General features: G+C 59.4%; 1 protein-coding gene across 1 annotated transcript; it reads left to right on the top strand.

The window, feature by feature from the left end:
- On the top strand, positions 1 to 22513 carry TRIOBP (TRIO and F-actin binding protein; the record flags this gene model as incomplete). Its single annotated transcript, XM_080810128.1, has 14 exons — positions 1 to 177; positions 5086 to 5142; positions 7643 to 7711; positions 7838 to 7927; positions 8295 to 8404; positions 9871 to 10396; positions 11025 to 11135; positions 16170 to 16317; positions 18007 to 18109; positions 18654 to 18813; positions 18881 to 18994; positions 19984 to 20070; positions 20868 to 21031; positions 21781 to 22513. 13 exons carry the CDS (start codon positions 1 to 3, stop codon positions 21027 to 21029), a joined length of 1914 nt encoding a protein of 637 aa, XP_080666254.1. The 3' UTR covers positions 21030 to 21031; positions 21781 to 22513.
- Positions 22514 to 26881: the final 4368 nt, after the last annotated feature.

The following is a 26881-nucleotide window of genomic DNA, read 5'->3' as shown; positions in this document are numbered from 1 at the left end:
ATGGGCGGATGGAAGGGGCCGGGGCAGCGCCGGGGAAGGGAAGGGCCGGAGGAGCGGCGGCGGGCGGCCGAGAGGGGCGGCGGCGGCGGCGGGATTCCCGCGCTGCTGGGCCCGGCCCGAGAGCCCTTCCCACCTTCCAGCCTCCTGCTCCCGCCGCCCCGGGGCGCCGCCATGACGGTGAGTGTCCCCGCGGGGCAGCCCCTCTGCGCCCCAGGCCGGGCGGAGAGCGACGGCCGGAGCCAGAGCCGAGCCGTTCCCCTCTTGGGCACCCCCCTCACTTCCCGGAGGCGAGAGGAGGTCTCGGCCGGAAGACAGGGCGACCCCAGCAGCACAGGCCGGCCGGCCTGCCTCGACTAACCCCCAATCTCTTCCTCACCTTTCCGGGCGAGGAGCCAGGGCGACCCCGACGCAGTGGGAACTCCCTGTCCTGGGCAGACCTCCCGAGCCCCACCCCCCACCCCGCCCCACCGCAACTTTAGCGGGACCAGTCGCGGGCAAATTCGGATGGCCCTTTCCCACCTCCCCTCCAGCCCCCTTGCATTCTCCCAAACTGCCGGACCCGTAGGGACTCCCAGGGCTCCAGGCAGTGGGAGGGAACGAGTATGGGCCTGGTTTGGGTCTGGGGTCTCGTCCGGGGCTGGAGAGAGGCGCTCCCTGGCTCGAAGGGGTCGCGCAGAGCCATTCGAGGTCTTGGAGGGCTGCCTACCCGCGTGGGCGCTGGCCCGAGTTTGGGTGGGTGAGAAGGGGCCGCCCCTTTGCGCCCTGTCCGGGAGCCCATGCTGGGATTTTTGAAGGGGTGCTGGGGCCTTGGGTGGGGCAAGCCCACGAGCGACGTGGGGGACACGATGGCAGAGATTCACCTTTCTCTTGGGGATGGACATTACCCAAGTCACTACCTGTACCTTAATGATCACATCGGGCCCCACAGCCGAGTTCACCATTATTCCCATTTCACATTTGGGTAAATTGAGGCATGGGGGGTGGGGGGGGTGAGTTGCCCTGGGTTACCCTGAGCGTAAAGGAAGGAGTAGCCTCTTTCCAGGTCAGTCTGGCCCCTTGACCGTGATGTTCTGGAAGGGAGGGGCGGGGCTGCTTTTGGTTTCTGGCTAGCGCCTTAGGGAGGCTCTGACAGCCTGGACGGGTGGGGTGATGGAGTGGAGCTGGGTGTGTTTGCGCATGCGCACGTCCCCTTTCCTCGGCTAGTGGAGACCCTGACAAGAAGTGGGCTGGGCTGCTGGGGGTTGGCCCTAAGGGCCCCTGCCCCTGTGAGTGTGATGACCTGGCCGCAGCTTGGACTTCCTCGGCCTCCGCACATCCTGCCACCTCCCTGCTGGCTCTTCCTGTAGTCAGCAGCCTCCCTTTGGTCAGTGAGCAGAGAGGGATGTGGGGGGAGGCGCTGAGTCAGTGTCCTGGCCACCCACCCTCAGGCCCCTAGGCCCCGTGGAGGGTGTTTGCATTGCCTACTGGGTGCCTTGCAGACCCTGAAGTGGGTGCTTTCACGTTACCAGAGTTGATCCTTTAAGGTCGATGCTTTTAACTTCCCATCTAACAGATGAGAACACTGAGGTATAGAGAGGGGAAGTAACCTGCCCAGGTGACATAACTGGGCCCTGGCTGAGCCAGTATTTGTAGCTAGATCGCCCCAGTTTTCTCTCTGGGGCTAGATAGAAATAAATGTACTGTTGCCTTTCATGGGGAAGCACATGGTGAGTGGGGTGAGGCTGCTCTAGGCCGCCTGTGGTGGGGGGGTACTTGGAGGAGGGACAGCATATCCCTGCGGTGGGAGGGGGCTTCCAAAGGAAGACACCCTCCTGTGATTGGAGGATTTTGTCAGATGGAAATGGACTCGGGGGAGGGAAGAGTGTAGACAAACACCTTAGTTGTGTTTGGGGAAAGGTGAGAACATAGAAAAGGGGCCTCGAAAGGAGGGCTTCGAAGGCCAGGAGAAGCAGTTTGGGCTTTGATCAGGGGCACTGGGGAGCCAAGAAAAGTTTCGGAGCAGAGCGATGGCTCATGATCTCTGCTGACAGTGTTTGCTGGGTTCATCATGGCTGCCTTCATGCCTGAGCCTGCCCCAGCCTGGTGTCGCTCCTGTGTCTTCCTCACACCCTTTCCCTCTCTCCTGACCCCCAGCCCTGAGGTCAGAGATCTGTAGGGAGCGAGTGGTAAAGTTTCCGTGAATGGGTAAAGCCAGGCCTGGAGTCCAGATCTGCCGCACCTCCTTTAGCTTTCACCCAGTGCAGCCCTGCCCTTGGAGCCTCCTGCCTTAGCCACTGCCTGGCATCAAATTATATACCTGTCCACTTGTTTATTGTCTGTCTGTTTCCTGAGTTCCACCAGGGCAGGGGCCACATCTCCTCTTCGCAGCTGATTTCCTGGCCTCAAGCAGTGCCCAGTGCTTTAAAAAAAAAAAAAAATTTTTTTTTCAACAAACATTCCCTTAGCCTGGAGGGTGAACAGGCATGTCCCTAACAGTGAGTTGCTCCTATTCTAGCCTATGAGGGATAAATGAATGGCTTCGAGACCATCACAAACACAGTAGAGGCTGCAGGAGGGCTCTTTCTGGCATGGTGTGTGGTGTGTACTGGGAAAGGGGCCTCGGAAGTGGCAGTTAAGCTGGGTCTTAAGGCACAAGTAAGGGTTTGCCTGGTCCTGGGTGGAGGAGGAAGCCTGGTATTTCAGCAGAGGACATGGGCTGGTGTGGAGGGCCTGGAGTCCTGATGTGTTGCCGATCAGAGAGCATATGTGGTGACGATATAAAGATGGGGTTCCCTACGCAAGGGGGATGCCGGGCTGGAAGGGTGAGCTGAAGCTTGTGCGCTGTCAGGCAGCTAGACCGCGTTTTGCAGGCCCCTGGAGGTTTGAAGCAGACTCGTGACACTTAGGCCTTTCTGAGGGGGTCTGCCCGCCAAGCATGTGCTTAGAGGGGGCGCGTCAGTGATCCAGGCAGGTGGGAGGCTGTGCTGACCTGTGGCCGTGGCCATGACCCAAAGGAGGAGAGAACTGGCCGGTACCCCTGGAGGGACAAGGTGAGCTTCCTCAGGTGGAGGAAGGGTGCCTGGGCCCTCGAGGCCATGTGGGAAGGGACAGCAGGAGAGGCCTAGGCTGGCAGACCTTTTGACCCTGGACAGGGGTTCCCAGGTTACTGCAGGACCTTCCCTGTAAGCAGATTTAAAATCTCATGTTGGCAGCCTCCTCCCCCTTAAGGTCATTGTGCCTTCTAGCACCCGGGATGGCGTGCAGCTTCCAGAACGTCACTGAGCTTCTCCAAGTGTAGCTCATTCAGCCCTCTCACAAAGCTTGGGGGAGTGCAGTACCTGTCCCCCCAACATTTGCCACGTTAGATAGCCGGGGTTCAGGGAGGAGATGTGATGTCCGCCCCCGCTCTGCTTTCCAGGCAGCCCTTGGGGTCCCAGCCTGTCATTCTGGTTGCAGAGCCCTTGCTCTCTCCTGGAAGCCTATGGCCAACTTCCCAACCCTGGCCCAGTCTGATGGGCTGGGTCATCTGCTCGTCCCTTCCCAGGAGCTTTCCCCTGGACCAGCACAGGGGTTTAGACCAGGAAGGTAAAGGAGGGTAATATTTATTCAGCAGGTTTTTTGCTGACACCCAGTCACAGCATGCCAGCCTTGGGGTCACTGGAGGTCCCCGTCGGAATGGAGGTCACCCAGGTGATTTGGTGGCCCCGAGTGTAGCTGCCAGTCTTCGGTCTTAGTTTGGGACCGTCCTAAGCAGCCTCTGGCACTTGTGGGGAGCAGGGTAAGGGCAGATGGAGAGAGACAGGATGAACACAGCCCCAGGGTTTCCCAGCTCTGAGAGCAGAGCCCGGGTCCCCTCCCTCAGACAGGTAGGCGGGGAGGGGCCGCCATGCAGGGGTGGGGATGCTGGCCTGCGGAGATCCAGGGGCTCTGGCCCCACAGCCCGGGCTCTGGATGGCTCTGGATGGCTCTGGATGTCCAGGCTGCTGGCACAAGCCCCTTGTGGGCCACTTCCTCCACCTGCAGAAGAGGAGGATGGGGAGGAAGGTGGGTCAGGGGAGGTAGCCAAGTCAGGTGGCTCCGGTTTCCAGCTGCCGTCTCTGCTGCCCACCCCACTGAACCTCGCTGCGGGCTCCTTCCACGCAACCAGACACCTTGGCCTGGTGAGGCCATGATGCCGGTGCTGATAGGTGGGCTCAGGGCCATGGCAACAGGTGGCCGCCTCCTTCCTGCCCTGCAGCCTGGCCCGCCCCGCTCTCCGCCCTGCCAGTGAGCAGAGGCTGACACTCTGCTGAGGGGACCAGGACTTAGACGAGAGAAGTCTGTGCCTGGGCCCGGAGGGCCTAGTGACTGGAGCCCATCATATGGGCGTGGCCAGAGAAAATGCCTGGATGAGTGGCTGCTTCATCTAGGCCCTGGGCCGGGGGGGAGGGGGTATCTAGCCCACAGTCCTCTGTGGAACATGCTGCAGCTGGGAGCCCCCAGACCCCGGGCCCGCGCCCCGCTGGGCAGTACCCACCAGGTGGGGCTTGCCAGGACTGAGGTGCCACCTTCCTGGTCCTTCCAGAGATCTGGAGGGCACCAGAGGATCTCTGACCCTAGCCTGGGCCTGACTCCCATCTTTCAGGGTCTCCAGGAGGCATGGAAAGGGCAGGGCTGGTCGGAACACGGGAGGGTCAGTGAGTGGGGGATGAGTGGGGGCATGAAGGCGTTTTCCTGGTGGGCCTCCCGGCCTCTTCAGTGAGAGCAGCTGGACAGTTGGCTTGGGCCTGCTGGTCCAGGCTGTTCTCAGCACTCTCTGGCGTCTCTGTAGGCAGAGCCGTTCTGGCCCCTGTCTCTCACTGGTGAGGAGGTAGGCTGGTGGGGTGGGGGAGCCTGGACATCTGCGGTGGATGTCACCCTGCCTGCCCTCTTGGCTCTCAGAGACTGTTGGGGAAAGGGGCCAGGTCTGCCTCAGTGGCTGGAAGCCTGCCTGGATTTGGGGGTTACCTGGGCCCTCAGCACCCCCATCTCCTGGTCTCTCTGGGGGCAAGATGGGTGCCCACTCCTCCCCAGTCCTGGTTGGCTCTCCACCGGGCCTAAACCACCTGCCTGCTCATCTTCCCACAGCCCGATCTGCTCAACTTCAAGAAGGGATGGATGTCGATCTTGGATGAGCCCGGAGAGGTAGGAGGGCGGCAGCGAGAGTGGAGGGGGTGGCCCGGGCAGCTTCGGGGCCCCAGCAGGTCCCTGGGGGCAGCCCGGCAGGCTGAGCTGCTTCCACGGCTTGTCCGGGCTTCTGGATAGCCTGGCCTCTGAGTGGAGGGGGTCCAGGGGGGCCCAGAGTAGGCCACCATGAGGGCAGGGGTTCCTTATGCAGTCGCAGAGGGCCTTGGGCTGGGGGGGTGGGAAGGCAGAGGCTGTGGTCATCTCAACCTACTAGAACAGTCCACAGGCATACAGGGCCTCAGGACTAGAGACCTCCTAGCCCCTCATTCCCTACACCCCATCCCCTCGTGTCATCGAGAGGCCCTGGGCCCTCTCCTCTCTTGATGACGCTGGCTGGGCCTGGGGTGGAAGGGCTCCAAGAGATCAGCTGTCCCGAGACTGCGGATTTCTGAGGACTCAGCCACGCAGGAGCCTCTCCCTCCCCGCAGAAGTGGGCCTCAGAGGACCAGCCTGGGGCCCCAGTGGTCGAGCCAGAGCTTCCTCTGGCCTCAGGAGCCACCTCTATGGAATGGGCGTGATGGACAATGACGATTCTTTCCAGGGTGGACAACAGGGTCGGGGAGGTCGAGACATGTAGGGTCCCTGCCAGAGCTCAGCCAGTAACCCTTCCCTTTGTCTAATGCGTCCATCCTTAGTACGAGGAGGGACAGTGGCCTCTCGCTGGCTCTGCCCTTTCAGCTGCCAGGCTGGATGGAGTCTGGGAGCTGGAACTGGCTTCCTGCCCACTCAGCCTGGGAGGGGACGGCTCCCCGCCCCTGTCCTGCATGTGCCCGTGGCTCGGCCTGCGTGCAGCCCGCATGCCTGGGAGGGCTCAGAGCCAAAGGGAATCTCATTGTGTTTCCTACCCACATGTTTTATTCCCTCCAGCCCACAGCCTTCCGTTCCTGCCGCCTGCTCGCCAGTCGGCGGGTGGCTGTGCTCCAGCCTCATACAAGGCCTGGCACCCTGCCAGTGACCCTTCCCAGCCTCCCCACCCAGGGTCTCTGGAGGGCAGAGATGATGGGCCCCACCCAGAACTGGCCGCTACTCATCTTCTTTCGCAGGGTTTTGGAATGTCCAAGCTGGAAGGGCCCTGGGAGTTCAGCCAGCTCAGCCCCTGGGTACACAGACAGGGGACAGGCCCACATCTGAGCTTCCAGCTCTTCTGGGCCTACTAGCCCCTGCGGCAGAGCCAGTCCTAGAACTTGGGCTGCCTAAGGCCACGGAGCTCCATCTGGCTCCTATCTCAGCCATGGTAAATTAGGCCAAATTAGGCAGGGGCCAAAGAGACGATTTGGCACAGAAGTCCTGCCCTGCTTTGTAGAGGGACAGTTGAGGTCCTGAGTGGCAACTCGGGCCATTCCTAGGACAGTCCCCAGTAACCTAGTGCTTGACCCTATGCTAAGTGCCACGAGAGACATACAAGGAAGGGATAGATACTTCTAACCTCACAAGAAGGCTTAGGGGACTTCTTATTAGTCCTGCTTGACAAGCCAAGAAGAATGAAGCTCAGAGAGGTCAAGATACCTGATCGAAGACACACAGCTAGCAAGGGATAAAATAATTGTAACCTAGGTCTCTTGGATGCTAAACCCTATTTCTTAGGAGAGGCTGTGTGCAAAGAAGTCGAAAGTGTCATTCTGGCACGTCCTTGAAAACTTGCCATCTTCTTAAGGAAAGAACACTAAGTATTTAGACTAACGTGGATAGAGTTTGTGGGTGTGGGGGAGCCCCCGGAGGGCCGAGGACTGGGTGGCATGTGCTGACCCTGGGAGTGGGTGGACTTCGACTGGCATTCCAGCCAATGGCCGGAAGCGCGGGGGTGGGCTGAGCTTGGCGTATTTAATATTGAACTGTTCTGCCATCCCTCCCCTGCCCTCCGCGGCCTGCCGGCCTCACCCCACTGGAGCAGACAGGCACTGCAGAAAGGGGCCCAAGTCATAAATGTGCAGAGAATATCCTCTCACAAGCTGAACACGTGTATAACCGACACCCGGCTCAGCGAGCAGAATAGGACCCACGTTCAGACACCTCCCCCCAGGCCACCTTCCATCCACTCTGGGACACTTGTCCTTGGCTACTGAGGTGATCTAGAGAGGTCTAGGGGAAGAGACATGCAAAGTTCCACTCCCTAACTTGCCAGGTGAATGACCTTACACAGGTCACAGCCCCTTCCTCATCTGCACTGGAGGGATTGCATGTAGGAACCATGGTGATCTCGATGGAGAGGGTTAGGAGGGCTACAGGACTGTCAACACATCAGAGAAGGGCTCCCAGAAGGAAAGGGAAGGTGTTGGCACTGAGGAAAAGCCAACCCATTTCACAGATGCTGCCCCCCGGGCCATCAACAGGGCAGAAGAGGGTGCCGTCAACCAAGCAGCACCCAGGATGGCTGCAGAATGGTGCCCAGACCCCCGTTTTTTCATCCCCCACCCCCGCAGCCTCTCTCCCCTCGCTCACTGGCCCCTCTCCTTTGCAGTGGAAGAAGCACTGGTTTGTGCTGACGGATTCCAGCCTTAAGTACTACCGGGACTCCACCGCTGAGGAGGTGAGACCGAGTGAGGGGGGTTCTCTGCCCCCGTCAGGTGCTGGGGGGCCCTGGAAGGGGATCGGGGCGGGGAGCCTGGGTGGGGGCAGTGGAAGCCGTGGACCATCGTGGGCCTCCCTGCGGCAGGCCGATGAGCTGGATGGCGAGATTGACCTGCGCTCCTGTACCGACGTCACCGAGTACGCTGTGCAACGCAACTATGGCTTCCAGATCCACGTGAGCCTCGTGCAGCTGGGGTGGCATGGGGGGGGCGGGGGACGGGCTTCGTGACCGGCTCCTGTCACCCGCTGTCCCGGAGGTGCTGTCCTCAGAGCCGGTCAGAAGCTCTGCTGCCAACGCCCGGCGTGTCTGGGGAGGCCCCAGAGATCACGGGTGGTGGGGGAGGGCAGGATGTTGGGGAGATCCTGGAGCCACCGGTGGAGGGAGCTTTGGCACCCCCCCCCCGCTCCTCCCTGGGCACAGGACCTCAGGTTCCGTCCTGCGGGGAAAGGGCCACCCTCCCTGGGGCATGCAGTGGCAAGGGAGCAGGGGTGGGGGGCAGGGCTGGCCATATGGCAAACCTGCCCGCGGGGTGGACTTGCAGACCAAGGACGCCGTCTACACCTTGTCGGCCATGACCTCCGGTATCCGGCGAAACTGGATCGAGGCTCTAAGGAAGACTGTGCGACCCACCACGGCCCCGGATGTCACCAAGTATGTGCCAAGCCAGCCTGGGACCTTGAGGGAGGCACCCACCCCTGCGTCCCTGAGTGGGGTTCTGGCACCCAGCCGAGGGCCCCGTGGTTGTACCTCCGGGGCCTCAGTTTCTCCATCAACAGAATGGAGAGAGGCAGTGAGCATTGTGGGCACTCACCCCGAAATACTTGGAGGATCTGAGGTTTGCCTGCCATCCCGTTATGGTCCCCACATCCTGAAAGGAGGGGAGGGGACGGGACCTTGACTCTTTGGAGAAGATGCCAGTGAGTCAAAGGCCCCCGAGAGGTAGCCAACTGTCTGGGAGACGTGGGAGCCATGTCTAAGCCTGTGCTGGGGAGAGTGTGTGGTTAGGTCGTCTGGGTGAGGTGCTCACCCCGCCCGAGGTCGCTGTGCGGTGGGGTAGGGGGACTGGGCTGCTGGGAGAGCCCCGACACAGTATAAACGCTCACCGCCCGCGGGGGGCTGAGAACGACAGCAGCTGGACAGCACGAACAGCGTGTGGTGGTGGGGGACCCAAGTCTGAGCCCCCTTCCTGGGCCAAACTTGAGCTGTTCAATCCCAGGCCAGTGACTTCCTTGTCCGATTTCTCATCTGTCATGCCGAGTGTGACGTCGGCTTCGTCACGAGGGATGTGCGCGGAAGCCCCCTGTGGACTCGAGGGCCTTCGCGGCTGGACTTTCAGTTAGTCTGTAGGCCCGGCGGCTCTAACAAAGAAGCCCCCCCAACACACACACGCAGAGGCAAAAATAAGGGAGAGCTTGCTTTCTGTCTCCAGAACAATCCAGAGGTGCATGATCCAGACCTGGTGGGGCAGCTCTGCGGCCCACAGCTCACACCTGTGCGTCTGGCTCGGTTCTCACGGAGTCCCAGCCTGGAGTCCAGCCAGGGCATGGCCCGTCCTTTAAAGGGAACCACACCCCTGGCCAGAATGTAGTCACGGGGCCCCGCAGCTGCAAGGGATGCTGGGGGCGGGGTGTCGTTTCTGACTGGCTCACTTACGTACCCCGCTGTTACTAATGGAGCAAGGGGAGGCCTGCCGCAGTCAGCGCTCCGGTCACCGTCACCGTCACCGTCACCGTCCGGCTCTTCACCACCGTTCACCTTGTCTTCCCTATTCTCCCATGAGCCCCTGGGGCCCCGGACCGTGCCTTAAACCACACTTCTGGTGACGATGCTGCGACCAGCACTGGCTAAGGGCCCCAGTTCCTTTACACGCTTGCCTTCCCCGGGGCCTCATGTCTGTCCTGCGAGCCGCTTTGTCGGCCTGTGTTACAGATGAGGTCCCTGGGGGCCCAACAGGGAACCCAGCTCTCCTGGCGCTTCTGCTGCTAAGTGTGGGCCCTGGAGTGGTTGCCAGGGTCTGTTAGTGATGAAGCCCAGGTCCTAACCTCTAGATGGGGGTCGCTGTGCAAGTGCTTGACCCTTCACTCCGTCCCCTGACGAGGCTCTGCTGGCCCCCCTAGGCTCTCGGACTGCAACAAGGAGAACACGCTGCACGGCTACAGCACCCAGAAGGGCTCCCTGAAGGCGGGAGAGCAGCGGGGAGGCTCTGAGGTCATCGGTCGGGGCGGCCCACGGAAGGCGGACGGGCAGCGGCAGGCCCTGGACTACGTGGAGCTGTCCCCGCTGACGCAGGGCTCCCCGCAGCGGGTCCGCGGCCCGGCCCGCACGCTCGACCGCCCAGCCAAGCAGGAGGAGCTGGAGCGGGACCTGGCCCAGCGCTCCGAGGAGCGACGCAAGTGGTTTGAGGCCACGGACGGCCGGCCCCCGGAGACCGCAGCTGGCGAGGGGCCGCGCCGGGGCCTGGGTGCCCCCCTGACTGAGGACCAGCAGAGCCGGCTCAGTGAGGAGATTGAGAAGAAGTGGCAGGAGCTGGAGAAGCTGCCCCTGCGGGAGAACAAGCGGGTGCCTCTCACCGCCCTGCTCAACCAGAGCCGCGGGGAGCGCCGGGGGCCCCCAGGTGACAGCCACGAGGCCCTGGAGAAGGAGGTAGGCATCGTCACTGGCCTCCGGGAGCTCCCTCGCGCCACCAGCACCCCACCTATGCCTGCAGTCACACTGTGTGGCATTTATCTGTCATACCTAGTGATGGGGAGCTCAACCCTGATTCGCTGAGACCGCAGACTCTTAGGAACTGCAGTCTTTTTTCCTGGACCTCAGTGTTTCTTGTTTTGGGGCATTTTTCCTTCTTTGTTTTGTCCTCAGCAACCACAGAGAAAGGAAGAGGGAGAGACCACTTATTAAGCACCTTCTGTATACCTCCTCCTCGGCCTCCTTTACCTGTATTGGCTCCCTGAGCAGTCTCAGGGTCCCAGAGGGTAGACCTCGTCACAGTTGTACTGGTGGGAAACTGAGGCTCAGAGACCACCTCCTGCGTAATGCGATCAGTGTCTGTGACCACAGTGTCCTGCTCCCAACCCTGTTTAGTCTTCTCTGGGACAAAGTTCTCCTGGGTCACCGACCTGGCCGTCCAGGAAACAGCTGAAATGTCCCCTTTGCCTGCATTTCCACCACAGGCTGTTTCCCCTGCTCGAACCCACTGCCTCACTCCTCACTGCCTCCCAGTACCCCTTTCCCAGCTTCCAGCTTCCCACTCACCACCCTCATCCCCTTGTAGGTCCAGTCTCTTCGTGCCCAGCTGGAGGCATGGCGTCTTCAGGGAGAGGTTCCACAGGGTACACCCAGGTCCCAGGAGGACGGCCACATCCCCCCGGGCTACATCTCGCAGGTGAGGCCGAGGGGCTGTTCGGTGGGGGCTGCGGGCAGGCTTCTGTTTGCCGAGCTTTCTGAGAGCAGCCAATGTTCTGGGAGTGTTTTGACACCCATGGGTGTCATTTGACCTGCAGTGTCTCATTAAAAGTGCACCTCGGGTAGACGTGATCACTGTGCCCATTTTTCAGACAAGCCACTGAGCTTATGGGACTTGCCCGAGGTCAGCTGAACTGCAGAGGTCAGAGGTGGGATGTGAGTTCAGTTCCGGCTGACTGCAGAGCCCGTGTGTGAGCTCCCCGTGACACACTGCACTTGGATCCCTTCTCCCACACCACCCAGGAAGGAGACCCAGTGGGGAGTGGGATCCCCAACGGGCAGGCCTCCAGGGTCGCTGCCTCAGGCCAGAGAGATCCCGCTCGTGCCTGTCAGGCCAAGACCCTGCGGCAGGTGGCCTGCGGGATGTGGGACCCTCCGGTAGCCCCCAGGGGACACTCGGTCTGCCTGGGACAAGTGGTTCTCAGCTAGGGCTGATTTTGTTCCTCTGGGGACGTTTGGCCATGGCTTACTATCAATTTTACTGTTATAAAGGACATTTAGGATACAGTGTACAAATACAAAATATATCCCTTTCCTTGTGAATTCCATATATAGCGAACTGACTCGTGTCAGAATACTTTTCACTGGTTTTCCCGAATGCTTGTATCGTCAGCTAACTGGCAGACGAGGATTGTTCTAACGTGAATGTTGGTTGACAGTTTTGTTCATGTCATGGAGTAAAACGAGAAGACATGTCAGAACTTTACTTGGTCAATGTCACGAGTAACTTCTTGGCCGAACTGGGTAATAGTTTTCTTTTGAGAAAATTCCATTTAGGAGTATGTTCTCAGGTCTGTATTCTAGTTCCAGTGTGATGGTTAAAAATTTGGCTGACATGGGAGTTTAATCTGCATTATTAGCATTTTCTCGGCCCTTGCTAAAGTCCAGACAATCACAAAACAATAAATCAAGCCCTGATTTGTGATGTTTCCCAACTTCCATGGTGTAAATACTCCCGCTGTGGCTGATGTCCCTGAACACCGAATTGGGAAGAGATATGTGCACAGAATCATAGAGCATTTCCGCCAGACAAGATGCAGAAGATGTAAATAAACCTGAGAGCACAGGGGCGCCCGGCTGGCTCCGTCCGTGGAGTGCGGGACTCCTGATCTCGGGGTCCTTAAGTCCCAGCCCCCACACTGGGTGTAGAGATCCCTTAAAAATAAAATCTTAAAAAAATAACCAAAATCTCAAGAGCATAGACAATAATAAAATGCAGTGAAATAATTAAGAAGTGATGAATTTTGACTATCACCTTTGTTTTCCATATAGTTAGTTATAAGTTTATATAATTTAATTTTTAAAATGGCTTCGCTGAACAACTGTGTGACAGAGCTGTCAAGAGTAGACCGTCGGTTGCGTCCCGTCAGCACGCTGTTGCCTGAAGTAGAAGAGACTGCTGGGGTCCTGGGCTCTGAGCGCGAGGCCTTCTAGAAGTTTCAGGGTTGGCGGTGGCTGTGCGGAGCGGTTTTGGGGTGGGGGCACGGGCTGGGGCAGAAGATGGAGGGCTGGTAGGTGTCTACAATGAAGACGTCCGGCAAGCCAAGGAGTTGGGATCTCATTCCGCAGACCTGAGGGGGTTTGGGGTCTGACAATGATATCGGGAAAGTGGTGTTGGTGTGGAGGGGGGTTTGGGAGGGGGCAAGGGCGATGTCAGGGGCTAGGACGGGGGCTGGGGGAGAGAGGGCTGCAGGAGGGTGTGTGCAGGGAGAGGTGAGGACTGGGTGACTGGGCCCAAGGAAGACAGTGGGGAGCCTCCAGGGGCCCTGAGGCTGGGCCGCTGTGCAAGGCCAGGGAGCCCCATGGGGCTGAGTGGTGGGTGGAGCATTCAACTGAAGGGAGACCAGGGTCAAGGGGAGTTGGGACCTGGCTGGGGGAGGGGGGCTAGCTTTGGGGGTCACCTGATGTGGAGAGGGGAGTGGAGCAGGGTAGGCGGGAGGGACCAGGGTTGTCAAAGGCTCCCTTGAGGCCAGTGGAAGGAGTGGGTGGGGCTTCTTCAGGCTGGGTGAGGCCCCACATGCCCCTGGTGCTCCAGGCAGCAGGGACACCCCTCAGAGACCCCCACCCAGAGGGCTTCAAAGTATACTCAGAGCCCCTGGACACCCCAGGAGTTGCCTTTTTGGGTGGTTCCATTCACAGCCATCGGTATCTGGCATTAGAGCAGCCTTATCTGTCTGTTTTACTGTTGGAACCTGCATTAGATTTCCTTTGGGAAAAGATTTCTCACTTAAATGAAGTTTGGAGAGCACTGCTTTGATTGCTGAGCTTATGGGTGGGGAAACTGAGGCATAGGAGGTGAGACCTTCAAGCTAGAGGCAGACCTGTGTCTGCAGTCCAGGCTTCCTGGTCCCCAGGGGGCCACTGGGCACACGAAGGACTGTCAGCCATTTCATCCTGTTAGGTTGGGATGGGCAGGGGTGCGAATGGAATTGGGGGGTGCAGGTGAGAAGGGAATGATAAGAAAACAGAGCCAAAGATGGGTAGAGGAGGGGCCCCAGAGGTGGGGGCGCCAAAGAAGAGGAGCTGAGCCATCTCTACCCCCTCCGACCTAGGAGGAGGTGGCTGGGGATTCAGGTGACCCTGGAGAGGTGACAGCTGGGGAGGGATTCGGCACCTGATATCTTCGTCTGGGTGGTGCCCCTCTTTCAGCTTGTGGAGCTGACCACATAGGACAGTAGCTGGGGCGGGGGGTTTCTGGGGCTTCACCGGCCGGGGCTCCTGTGTCTCCTCTACCCCCTTCCCCCGGCTCCCTGCAGAGTAACGGGCATTTCTTGATCTACTTGGATCCCTATCAGAGGTAGCCACTGGACACCTTGGGCCCTCCTGAAGGTAGATCAGAGAGAGCCGCACTGGGCCTTCTAGGAGCCCCTCCTTCCTCATGGGCTGGTTCCTGCCTCTGGACCCCCTGTTAGCTGCCAGGTCAGCCTGCGTCATCTGGCCCATCTCTGTAGGTGGGCTTACCTTAGGGACCCTCATGAGTTGGTCTTATGGGCCTGTGTTATAGAAGAGGACACTGAGGTTCCGTGGGGAAGGGGCTCATTCAAGTTCACTCTAGTATAGCGAGGATCAGGACCCGGTGTGTGAAACTCCAAAGTCATGTTCCCTTGTTCTGACTGGAGGGGGACAGGCATTATCTGCCCCCCTCCACTCAGAACACCTGGCTCTTCCCCCAGACCAGTCCTTGTAGCCCCTGGTGCAGCTGCTGGAGAGGTGGGGGTCAGTCCCCCCAACACCGCGAGGTGCGCTATGGCATGGGATATATTCTTTTATCTGGCTCTTGGCTTCGGTTTCCTCCAGGGCTCCTCCCCTTTCCTTCTTAGTGCTCCTAAATTTCGTTACATAAAAAATACGTTTACGTCTTCAAAAATTCAATCCAATCCAAAGGTTAGAAATGACCACGGGGGCTCTGCTTCCCCTGCCTGCCCCATCCCCTCCAGGGTCACCTTGCTCACCATCAGAGCACATCCAGGATTTTCCTGTTGCTGCTGGAACAAATCACTGCAGCTTATAACAAGGATGTATCTTATCATGGACTTGAAGGGGAGCAGCTTAACCAGGGTCTCGCTGGGCTCAAATCCTTTCTGCAGGCTCTGGGTGGGACCCATCTCCTCGCCTTTTCCAGCAGCTTCTGGCCCCCTGCATTCCTGGGCTCCTGGCCCCATCTACAAAGCCCGCAGTGGAGAGTCAGGCCCCTTTACTTCCCATCACTGACCTTGTGTGGTCACTTCTCCCTCTCTGCTCTCCTGCCTCCACTTCCGCATCCGAGGCCCCGTGACTCCACTGGGTCCAGGGGCTAATCCCCGATGGTCTCCCTATTTTAAGGTCAGCTGATTAGCAACCTCAATGCCCGGCTTCCACATAAGGTGACACACTCAGAGGTTCTAGGGAGTAGGACGTGGGCATCCCTGGGCACCCCTACTCTACCCCCACGCCGTCCCCCATGCCCTCCGCTGTGTTTGACACGTGTGGACTGGGATGCGTGCCTCTGTGTTGTTTCAGCGAATGGAATCACACAGTACATGTTGTCAGAGACAAGCTTGAGTCACCTAACTTTTGGGACACCTTTCCACAGCCGTCCACATGGGCAGCTCTGCCCTTCCCCATCTGCCCAGGGGCCTTTGTAGGGTTTGATCCCATCATTTATTTAAGGGCTCCCTTGCTAGGTGTCGTTTCTGGTTTTCATCTCTTACCAACCTTCCCGTAGGGAATACCCCTGTCTGAGAATCTTTGTACACATGTGACTTTCTTTGCAGTCAACAGGGGGTTACTAAAAATGTGGTGACAACACCCAACTCCACGCACCTGTCGCAGGTGACTCTCCCAAGCAGTGCGTATATCAGTACATTAAACACTTGCCGGCCTTGTCTACAGGCCCTATTCTGTGATGTCATCAGTTTCAGCTCACCCAGCACCTGCCACCTGTTAGGCTCTGGTCCGGACCCTGCGGGGCTCCGAGCTGGATCAGGTCTTCCTTGTCTTTGGAGAATATATAGTCTGGCGGAGCCAGGGCAGAGGCTGTCCAGAGTCAGAGCAGGGAGGACATTAAGCTGGACTGCAGGCCAAGTCCATTACCCTGGAAGAGAAAGTTGCAGAAGAACGTTCCAGGCAGAGGTCTTAGCCTTAGCCAAAGCTTAGAGCTGTGACCATGCCACGAATGGTTTCTCCTAACTGGAGTTCCTTGGTGGGGAAAGGCCCGGCCTGAGGCCACGAGGGTCAGACACGGGAGCAGGGATTTGACCCCGTGGGACAGGAGCCCCCGAAGGGCTGGGAGGAGAGTGACAGGGTGAGGTTTGTGGATTCTTGGACCAGGGGCAGGTGTGGTAGGTGGGGCCCGGCTCCAGAGAGGAGAGGTGGAGAGGACTGGCCCGGGGCGGGCGTGACCCTGAGGCTGGGGAACGGCCACCATCCTGGCAGTGGGGGCAGCCCCGGGACCCAGCTGGACTCCTGCCCGCAGGAAGCGTGTGAGCGCAGCCTGGCCGAGATGGAGTCCTCGCACCAGCAGGTCATGGCGGAGCTGCAGCGGCATCACGAGCGCGAGCTGCAGCGGCTACAGCAGGAGAAGGAGTGGCTCCTGGCCGAGGAGACCGCGGCCACGGCCTCAGGTGAGGACCCTGGGCCCCACCAGCCTCCCGCTGCAGGACCGCGCTGAAATCGGGGAGGACTTTAAATAAGGGGGGGCGTCTAGTGCCAAACTTGGGGAAGGGGTCTAGGAGGGGGTGGAGCCCCCAGAACTGGCCTCTGCTCCTACATGAGAAGGGGAAACCAAGGCAGCAAAAGCCCCCCTGAACCCCCATGTCCTCCTGGGTTGTAGCTCCTCTTCCTCAGGGGCCCGCAGCCACTGGGGATCTCACCCTAAGGCGCACGCCCGCACTGGGCGCCAACTCCATGCCCAGGTGCGCTCCGTTTGCTGGGGTACAGACTGCTCAGCTGCGGCCCTGGGAGTGGGGCGGGCTGGACCCTGGGGAGGGCAGGAGCAAAGCTGTGAGCTGTTGCTAAGCCACGTTCCCCACGCAAGCACCCCTAGCTCTTTGCAGTGCCTGACGGAGGGACCCCATTTCACAGATGAGGAAATGGGGGCTCAGAGAGGTTTGTAACTTGTCCCAGACGGCACAGCTTGGAGATGGCAGAGCAGGAGTTAGAGCTCAGAGCACCCTGACTGCAGAGCCGGGCCCTGAACCCCACACTCTGCTCTCCCAAGCCAGAAACAGGAACGCCCGAGATGTTGGACATCTCCCTCCCTCCCTGTGTTCCCTGCATATCTCCCGTGTGGGTCTGGCACATCCCAGGAACTCCTGTGGGGTTTCCAGAATCACAGCAGTGATGAGAGAAGTCCCTTGATCTAGAACTTTCCACCTGCCAGCACTGAGCCACGTGCTTCATGCACTCAGGCCCACGGCCCCTCATCCCAAACCCTGGAGCCAGTGTGTTCTGCGTTTTAGGGAGATAACCTAGTACAACCATGAGATATCCTTCCCAGCAGAGTCTGGGCTCTTCTGTGAAATCTAGTGCGAAGGTTTTCACCAAGAAACTTCTCAGAGTCCTGCTTAAGTGGGCTGCGAATGACCACAGATGGCATTGCGTCTGTTCAGGTCAGGGTTTGCCACCGAAAGAGTTATGAAAACCTTCCAGTGTTCTGAGCCTTTGGATTTTAGAATTATGGATAAGATTATGGATGAGGGCTTGTTTAATCCTCCCAGCCCCCCCGTGTAACTGTGAAAACACTTGGTCCTTGGTTGCTGGCAGTCTGGAAAATAAGCCAGCGGGAGCTCTCTGCTCATGTACTCTGGGCCAGGCGTTGTTCTAAATGCTCTCTGCACGGCTTCCAGTAACCCACGAGAGAAGGTGCTATCGTTGTCCCCGTTTTCCAACAAAGGATCCGAGGTACGGGGGCGTTAAGTCCCCTGTGAAAAGTTGGACGCATTTGTACCAGCTGCAGTCCTTGTGCTGAGTACGATCAGCGGGCTGGGCCAGAGAGCTCGGCTCAGGCTCTGCAGGGCTGGTGGGCTGTGTGGGGTCCCACCCAGACATCAGTGACAAGAGGTTCCAGTGGTCAGATACTGAGGTGTCTCCCCAGGGCTGTCCCACCCCAGCAGACCGTGATTGGTATCCTCCCTTGATAGACAGGCTCAGAGAGGTCCGGCAATTTCCCCAAAGCCACTCAGTGCCCGATACAGGCCAGCTCAGTGCTCTTTGGCCCCGTCTGCATGGTCCATGTGGGGGCTTGGAGGAGGTGGAGCTTACTCCTGCTGACCCCTCCCCAAGCTTCCCCCATGCCCTTGCCCTACTTCTAGCCATCGAAGCCATGAAGAAGGCCTACCAGGAGGAGCTAAGCCGGGAACTGAGCAAGACACGGAGTCTCCAGCAGGGCCCCGATGGCCTTCGCAAGCAGCACCAGTAAGATGGCACCCAGACTCCGGGGTCTGCGGGCTGGGCCTCTTTCTGAGCTAGGGGCTGCCCACCCCGGTGTCGATGAGGCAGGAACCTGTGCCGAGGTCCCTTGACAGAGGACATGACATTTTGCCCCCAGCTGAGACTCCCAATCCAGTCACCTGGCACAGGGAACAGCGGCAGGGGGCCCTCAGCCAGACCCCCAGGCCGGTGCCCCGAGATAGTTCCTTAGGCCTCTTCCTGTCCAGCTGGTCTCAGCCTCTGCAGCTTCTGGTTCGCGTCCCCTAGAGCTGGGCTGCAGTACCACCCTCGGCCAGTAGGTGTCCCCACCGCAGAGGACCGTTCTGGAATGTTAGGGCTGCAGAGGCCTTTGAGGCTTAATCCCTACCTCGTGGAGGGGGCACCTGCTGCTCAAGGAGCCTGCACCAGTTCCCAGCCCTGTAGGGGGCTGAAAGCAAAACCAGAGCGGGAACGTGGAGTCCGGAGCTGCTTTGCATCTCTCTTGAGCTGAGTCCCGCGCCATCCGTGCCCTCCTCTGCCCTCGGGACAGGTCCGATGTGGCGGCCCTGAAGCGGGAGCTGCAGGTGCTGTCAGAGCAGTACTCGCAGAAGTGCCTGGAGATCGGGGCCCTGACACGGCAGGCTGAGGAGCGGGAACACACGCTGCGACGCTGCCAGCAGGAGGGCCAGGAGCTGCTGCGCCACAACCAGGTGAGCCCGGCCCGTGGTGGGGGGTGCGGTGGCCGTCCTCCCTGCACTGACCGCCCGTGCCTCCCAGGAGCTGCACGCCCACCTGTCAGAGGAAATCGACCGGCTGCGCAGCTTCATTGCCTCGCAGGGCACCGGGGACGGCTGCGGGCGAGGCAGCGAGCGGAGCTCTTGTGAGCTGGAGGTAAGCCTGCCCCCGTGCCAGGCGGCCTGGCTGCTTCTCAGCACCCCGACAGGCTGGCTGTGCCCCGCAGCAGGGCACGGCATGGCCCCGCCGGCCCAGGCCCCAGGGAGGAGAAGCCACTGCAGCGGGGGCGGCCACCTGTGACAAAACCCTACTGCCAAAGTCCAGCCCTGCCATCCGGGGCCTGCCGCCTAGCTGCTGGGTGGCCATGGCAAGTCACCCTACCAATCTGAGCCCCAGGAGCTCATCTGTAAAAGGAGGCTAACATCCCCCTTACTGAGAGAAGCTAGAGTGAGAAAATGTATGTGATCCCAGGATCCCCTAGCATTTTATTTTATTTTACTTTATTTTATGAAAATTTATTGATGGCTTTACTCTGTGTCTGGAACGTCTGGAAGACCTTCGTATCTGTTAACTCATTGAATCTCTGTGACAGTCATACAAGGTAGATATTATCACCATCCCTGTTTACAGATGAGGGCACTGAGACGTAGGGAGGTCAGGTGCCTTGCCAGATCTCTCGCGGCTAGTCAGGGCAGGAGTTGGGATTTGATCCTGGCAGTCTGGCTTCGGCGTCAAAGCTTTTAAGCCTCCCCAGTCCTGGCCAAACCTGTCTCTGACTTGGTCAAGTCAGAATAACAAGCCCTGCCCCTTGGGGTTTGGGGGGGTTAATGAAGTATTTCGTAGGGAGGCCTGCCCTCTCTGGCTCCCTGGGGGGGCTACACTATGGTCACCCTCTTTGCCCTCAAGTTGAGGGCAGGGTGCTGTGTTAGGACAGCAGCAGAAGTGATCATGAGACACCCACTTGCTAGTATGGACAGAGGTGAGCCAGCAAGGAGAAATCAGAGAGGGCTTCCTGGAGGAGCCTGGCCCTGGGGTGTGGTGTGTCTTGGTGCAGGTTGGGAGTTACATTCTGGGGGCCTGAAGCAGAGAGAAGCCAGCCCTCAGGGTGCTGTGGCCCTGGGTCAGCCCGGTCCCCATGACCTTAGGTGTTGCTGCGAGTGAAGGAGAACGAGCTCCAGTACCTGAAGAAGGAGGTACAGTGTCTCCGGGATGAGCTGCAGATGCTCCAGAAGGTAGGGTCCGACTCAGAGCTGGTGGACAGGAGCCTTCCAGACCCGCCTCAGTGCCCCATCCCAAGGACACCCGCTCTGCTGGCCGGCCTTCTCCCCTCTCATTCATGGCTCTCCTGGTGTCTCTCCCTTGTGCGTGTCCTTGTCCCTATTTATAGACAAAGACACTGAGGCTAAGAGAGGGTGAGCGACTTGCCCATGGCCACACTTGGCTTTATTTAGTCAGCAGGTACTTAATTGAGCACCTACTGTGAGCCGGGCACCGTGCTCGGTGCTGGGGAGACAGCTGTGAATGAAAAAGACCCAAGGCCCCGTGCAGGGGCGCCCGTGCTCCAGTGAGGAGTGAGCTGTGCGGCGGGCAGTGGGGAGGGCCAGGATTTGGGCCCAGGGCTATGAGACTGCAGCCCGCCCAAGGCTGTGTCCCTGTGGGTTTGGCACCCCCGGGTGTTGGTGGCTCTGGGAGGTTGTGTGAGTCACACTCACAGAAGGGTCCTCAGCCCCAGGCCAGGCTGACCAGGTTCGCACCTTGGCCACTCATTGCCATGTGGTCTTAGACAAAAGCTTCCCCTCCCTGAGCTTCAGCTCCCGTCTGGAGAGACGACAGTGATGCTGGACGCCGTCACTGGGCCACGCCGGGAGGGTGCACCCGGGCGGGGGGGGCTGCCAAGGTAGCATCTGGAGGGACCAGGGCGTGGAGGATCCTGGAGGCTTCGTGCTGGCCGGTAGGGGCACGGTGGGCGTGGGCCGGGTGGGCAGGAAGGGGGCCTCCGCACCCTCATGACCCTTGGACGCCCTCCCAGGACAAGCGCTTCACCTCGGGGAAGTACCAGGATGTGTACGTGGAGCTGAACCACATCAAGACGCGGTCGGAGCGGGAGATCGAGCAGCTGAAGGAGCACCTGCGCCTCGCCATGGCCGCCCTGCAGGAGAAGGAATCAGTGCGCAACAGCCTGGCTGAGTAGAGGTGAGTGCTAAGAGGAGGGGAGGGGGGGGTGGGCTGGGCCGAGCTGGAGGGAGGCCTGGTGGGGCACTGGGCCCGGAGCAGGGAGCTCAAGGCTCACCCACACCTGACTCGCGGCGCCACCTCCCCTGAGACTCTCCCTTGCTGTGGCCTCGGTTTCCCTCTCTGTAAGCGGGGACGGTGACACTAGCCGCAGGGAGCTGGGGGGCTGTGATGTGGACCTGGGAGTGTTTCTTCAGAGGGGGGCAGTTCCAGGGGCCCGATAGTGGCCATGTGCCTCCCCACCCCCCGCCACAGCAAGCACTTAGCACAGTGCCCCACCTGCAGCCTGCTGAGCCCGTACCCCTCATCAGGGCACCCCCAGGGACCCCAGCAAATGCGGCTTGCCGGCCTCACCTTCCAAGCTGGCAGCATGGCCCGTGTCACCGATCAATGACGGCGTTCCTTCCACTGAGTTCCACACCGCTGATGTCACGGTCGGGGCTGGGTCCCCCAGAGACTTAGTCTCACGGCCATCCTTGATGTCCCGGCTTCAGAGCATTCTTACGCTGCCTCTCCTGATGCCACATCCGCCACCAGGGGCTTCTGGTTTCGGATTGACCCCTGTGGACTTCCTGAGACAGTGGGGAGAGGCTGTCCTGGGGGCCAGGCTGGGGAGGGAGAAGCCCAGAGGAGCAGGAGCGGGTCTGGCCCAGCCTTCTGGGCCACCGTGCTCGGCCGGAGCCTGCAGCTCCCCAACTCTTGTCTTCCAGGTCCTGGTGGCCCAGCCGCGCCAGCAGACCCTCCCCCGGCCTGAGGGGACCAGTCAGTCGCCCTCCTTCCTGCTGGATGGAAGTCAGAAGCCAAGCTTTCTCGCCTCCCTCTGTGGGCCGCACGTGCACTCATACCCACCACACACACACACACACACACACACACACGCACACGCACACACACATACACACACACACTCTGCGTATCTGAGCGCGCCCCTCGCACTGGGTCTTACCTTGCACCTTCTTCAGGATTTTGTATGTGAAGAGATTGTTATATAGATTTTTTTCCCTTTTTTTTTTTTTTTTTTCCAAAACACGTTATACTTTGAGAAAAGCAATTCCTGGAGACCGCGTGCCTCCACCGCTGGCCTGCCCTCCAGCTCTAGCCGCCTGCTCGGGCTTCTGGGCCCGTGGGCCTGCCCCAGGGGCCTAGCAGATGCCCAGCAGCGGTTGTGGCAGGGTGGACTCTGGTGGGAGAGGCAGGGAGCCAGCCGCCCTCTTCCTACCCTACCTCCCACTAACTACTTCCTGCCCTGAGGCGCCCCACACTGTGGGACTCTGGACAGAGGGACAGACGGGCAGAGGGAGCCGGCAGCTGTCCCTAAGGCCTCACCTCCTTGTCCGGGGAGGGGGGGGGGGTGGTGCTGGCCAGGGAACTGCCTGAGCCGCCCCATGAAGGCTTCTCTCCTGCTCCATGAGCCTTCTTAACTTAATAAAATGTTCCCGAAGCTCTGGTGTCCAAGCTGGCTGGGGCAGGGCGGATCATGAAGGTGGGGGCCTCACCACCCACGCCCCCCCCAGCACTCCACCCTTCCTGAAGGGAGGCGTGGGAGCTCCCAGGGCGGAGGTGAGAATCGAGTTTGTCCTCTCCTCGTGGACCAGCAGTCACAGCCAGGTCACCGGGGAGCCCGGTTAGAAATACCAGGTCCGGACCCCGCGATGATTCATGTGCGTCTCTCTGCCTGAGAAGGCCCAGGGTGGGCCCTGGGCCCAGGCCTGAGAGAGAGGTCGGGAACCAACGCTTTGCCCCTGATGACCTTGGGCAAGCCACGCCCCCTCTCTAAGCCTTCGTTTGCTTCCCCGTCACATGGGTGCATTTCGGGCCCCAGTCCTATATCGAGGCTGTGCTCAGAGGTCATGGCCAGCCCCAGGGCAAGGTTGTGGGGTTGGTGGACGTGGCCACCCCAGGCCCACCAGGCTGGAAGCCTCCTCCCAGGGCTGCCAGCTGTGCTGCTGCGGAACCCTGGTCCCCATTATGAGCCCCAGCAAGCCCAGGCCAGGTGGTGCCATCTACAGGGCTGTGGCCAAGATGGGATGACGAGTGACCCGGCCTCGCCTGCCCCCCACAGCCTTTCCTGGTAGTCCAGCCTGGGCCCTGGGGAAGTTGATCAAGGACAGGCTGTGCCGCCACCGAGGCCACAGACACAGGTTGGGTCCCACACTCTGTGGGGTCCCAGAGGCTGTAGGCACCCCGAGAAGACCCTGACCCAAGCTGGGGGTAGAAGAGGGCTTCGGGAGGTGACTGAAATAGTTCTTTTCCAGATAGAAAAATCCGGAAGGGCATTTCAAATGGGGGAGCAACATGAGCAAATGCCCTATGAACATCCCCAGCATGTTCAGGGAAAGACCACAGGGAGCAACTGTGTAGGCTATGGGGAAATGTACCCCTCCCCTGGCCAGTGATGGGTTTATGAATGGGCCTGCAGGGTGGTTCCAGGCACTGAGATGCTGGGGGAAGCCTTGAGTGGGGGTGGAGGGCTGGAGGGGGTCATCTGGCACGTGTTCCTTGCTCTTACAAGAAAGGGAGTCTCTCTCTCCCAGCCTTTGGACGGTTTTGGGTGAAGTTCCCATGTTGCCACCATTCTGCCTTGTCAGTGCGCTAAAAATGGCCAAGTAGAGGGGCGCCTGGGGGGCTCGGTCAGTTGAGCATCTGACTTGATTTCAGCTCAGGTGATGATACTGAGCCCTGCATCGGGCTCTGCGCTCAGGGTGGGAGTCTGCTTACGACTCTCTCTCTCCCTCTCCTTCTGGCTCTATCTACCCTGACACCCCCATGCTCTCGAACTCTCTCAAATCTTAAAAAAAATGGCCAAGTAGAAGGAAGGAAGGACCGGGACCCTGAACCTTCAAGTCACCCGGGCTTGGCAATGCCCCCTGTCTCGATGAGATAAGGAGCATCCCTGAGCCACTGGGAGAGGGGACATCTGCCGCTGGCTGCCCCAGGATCCAGACAGTTGACCCCAGAGCCCTGCCCACCCTCACCACGCTTGTTGCCTCCCACCAGCCCTCCTGACATCGCTCGGCTTCCATCCTCTGCCTCAGCCCCACTCGGGCCTCCCACTCCCCCGCACCTCCTGGGCTGTGGCCACATCCCCCTCGGTGACCGCCTCCCACCCACCCTCTCCTCCGTGGCCGGGACAAGCTAGAACATCAGGTCAATGTGGGGAAAGGCGTTCCACCTCAGTCATTTAAAAAGTGGCCCAGCAGTCCCTCCACTAGAGCAAGGACAAGGGCCCGACCATATGGAGTGTCCGCCAGGGTGTGGAGAACCGGAATTCTCCCACACTGCCCGCGGGCGTGGTCTGACGGCTGTGGGAGCCTGGCGGTCCCTTCAGGAAGGGTCGCAGACATCCACCCATCCCATGACCTGGCATTTCTGCCCCCACAGATGCCCCCGAGAGAAAGGAGCACTTGAGTCTGCAAAGCGACTCGTACAATGATACTCCTATCAGCTTTGCAGTAGCCCAGGTTGGAGAACCAGGCAAACGTCTGAATGAATGAGTAGACTGTGGGATAGTCCTCCCTCAGGACACTACACGGTAATAGAAAAGAACCCGAAATACAGGAATGAATCTTCCAAATCATGTTGAGGAGAAGAAGCCAGACACAAAGGAGCACGTGCTGTCCAATTGCATTTATGTGAAATTCAAGAACGGGCAAAGCGGCCGCTGTGGTGATGGGCATCAGAACGGTGGGGACCTCCGGGCCCAGGCAGGGGAGGACATAGGCTGGCAGTGAGCACAAGGGGCGTTTCTGGGGTGCCAGGAATGTTCTAGATCTGGGTGGTGGTCATAGGGGCATAGATGCATGTAAAGTGTCCCCTACTGTATGAGTAACAGTTTGTGCATTTGACTGTGTGTGACTCATGTCTCAGTGGAAAATACCCCAGTGACCTGTCATACAGGGGATTTGGGCCAAACCATGTGGTGGGGCTGCAGGTGTGGTCTCCGGTAGCCAGGCACGTGCTGGAGGAAGGGCAGAGGCAGAGTACTAGACAAACCTGCCTGGGTTCGAACCCCAACTGCTGCCTCCGGCAGGCTGCGGGAACCTTACTGAGTCACATCCCTCTCTGGGCTTTGTTTCTCCATCTGTTAAACGGGGACAATAATGTCTACCCCGGAGGGCTGTTCCTGTACTAAATCACCCACTGTTTCAATGATCTGTTGTGGTTTAACCAGTTACTATAGACTTCATGGCTTAGAACAAGTTTTTTTTATGATTACTCGTGGTCCTGCAGATGGACTGGGCTCAACTGGGCAGTTCTCATGGTGTCTTTGCAGCTGTGTCCAGCGGTGGCTGGGCCGGAGTCATTTGAAGGCTTCTTTGTGTTGGACATCCAAGATGGCTCCTTCCCTCAGAGGTCTGCAGCCTCAGCTGGGTGACTGTGACAGCTGGTGGCGTAGGGGGGCATCGGACAGCTCTTGCCCTTTCTCCGCTTGGCCACTTCATGTGGCTAGCTTGGGCTTCCTCACAGCATGGCAGCCTCGGGGGCAGTCTGCAGTCTGATTTCTTACATGGTAGTTGACTTTCCCAAAAGAGAGTTTCAAGAGACCCGGGTGCAATCTACAAACTTCTTACGACTGAGGCTTGGAAGTGTTCTGGTATCACTTCTATCACATTAGCCAAAAACAAGTCACAGTGGGGCGCCTGCGTGGCTCAGTCAGTTAAGTGGCTGCCTTCTGCTCTGGTCATGATCCCAGGGTCCTGGGATCGAATCCCGCCTCAGGCTCCCTCCTCAGCAGGGAGTCTGCTTCTCCTCCTCCTGCTCCCCCTGCTTGTGCTCTCTCTTTCAGATAAATAAATTAAATTAAATTAAATTTTAAAAGTCACAGGGCCATCCCGGGTTCAAGGGGAGGGGACAGCGCCGGGTGTGAATGCCGGCAGTGGTCCACTGGGTTCCACCTTTCTCCCCCACTCCTGCTTCTCCCCCTCCCTCTCCAACTTCCACTTCTCGGTCTCCGTCGAGTTCTGTTCTTCCGTGCCACCCTGTAATTCTGGAGCTCCCCGGGGTCTGTCCCTGGTTCTCCTGCTGCCTTCTACCTGTTCTCCTGTGACAACCTTGACTGCAGTTCTCGGATAAGCACATCCTTGCCTCTTATCTGTCTCCAGCCCAGATCTTTCGCAGGAACTCCAGACCTGAGCAGCTTCAGTCTCAAGGCCACTGTCAAGGCTTTTTCTTCCCTCTAACCCGCTGCTCTATGGTTAGTTACAAGGAGCCACAGTCAACACAGAGGATGGACCAGACCCGACCTGAGAGGTCAAGGGAGGCTTCTTGGAGCGGGGGGTGCTGGAGCTGAGCTGGAGCTAGTGAGGCTAGGAGGGCAGAGAGCACGTTCCAGGTCAGGAGAAAGCATGTTCAAAGGCACTTAGGAAAGTAAAGGCCATTCAGGGGCAGGACGGGTGGGTTTGGCTAGAAGGATGCATAGAGGGATCTGAAATGAACCCAGAGGGGCAGGCCGGGACTCGGATCTGATCTGCAAGGGCAGTGGGGACCTGGGGTCCAGTGCTCTAACTTGATTCTTAACCCGTTGGGGGAGCCACAGGGGGAATTTAGGCGGGCAGTGCCCTGGCTCAGGACAGAGGTCTGGGCGAAGACGGGGGTGTGGGTTTCCTCCGCATCCGGAGGGTAGCGAAGCCTGCGGTTTGGCCGAGGGGGTGGTACGTAGCATGGGGCAGCGTGGAGGACAGGACTCCCGGGGCGAGCAGAAGCTAGGTCCACAGCAGCCAGAGGACGCAAATGTTTCCAGGACTGAGTGGCCAGCAGGGGCTAGAAGTCAAGGCCCACAAAGAGGCCACGGAATTTTGTCAGGCCACGGAA

This window comes from Martes martes (genome assembly GCF_963455335.1).
Source record: "Martes martes genome assembly, chromosome: 8".
Lineage (NCBI taxonomy): Eukaryota > Metazoa > Chordata > Mammalia > Carnivora > Mustelidae > Martes > Martes martes.
This window is presented reverse-complemented; position numbering and strand designations above follow the sequence as displayed.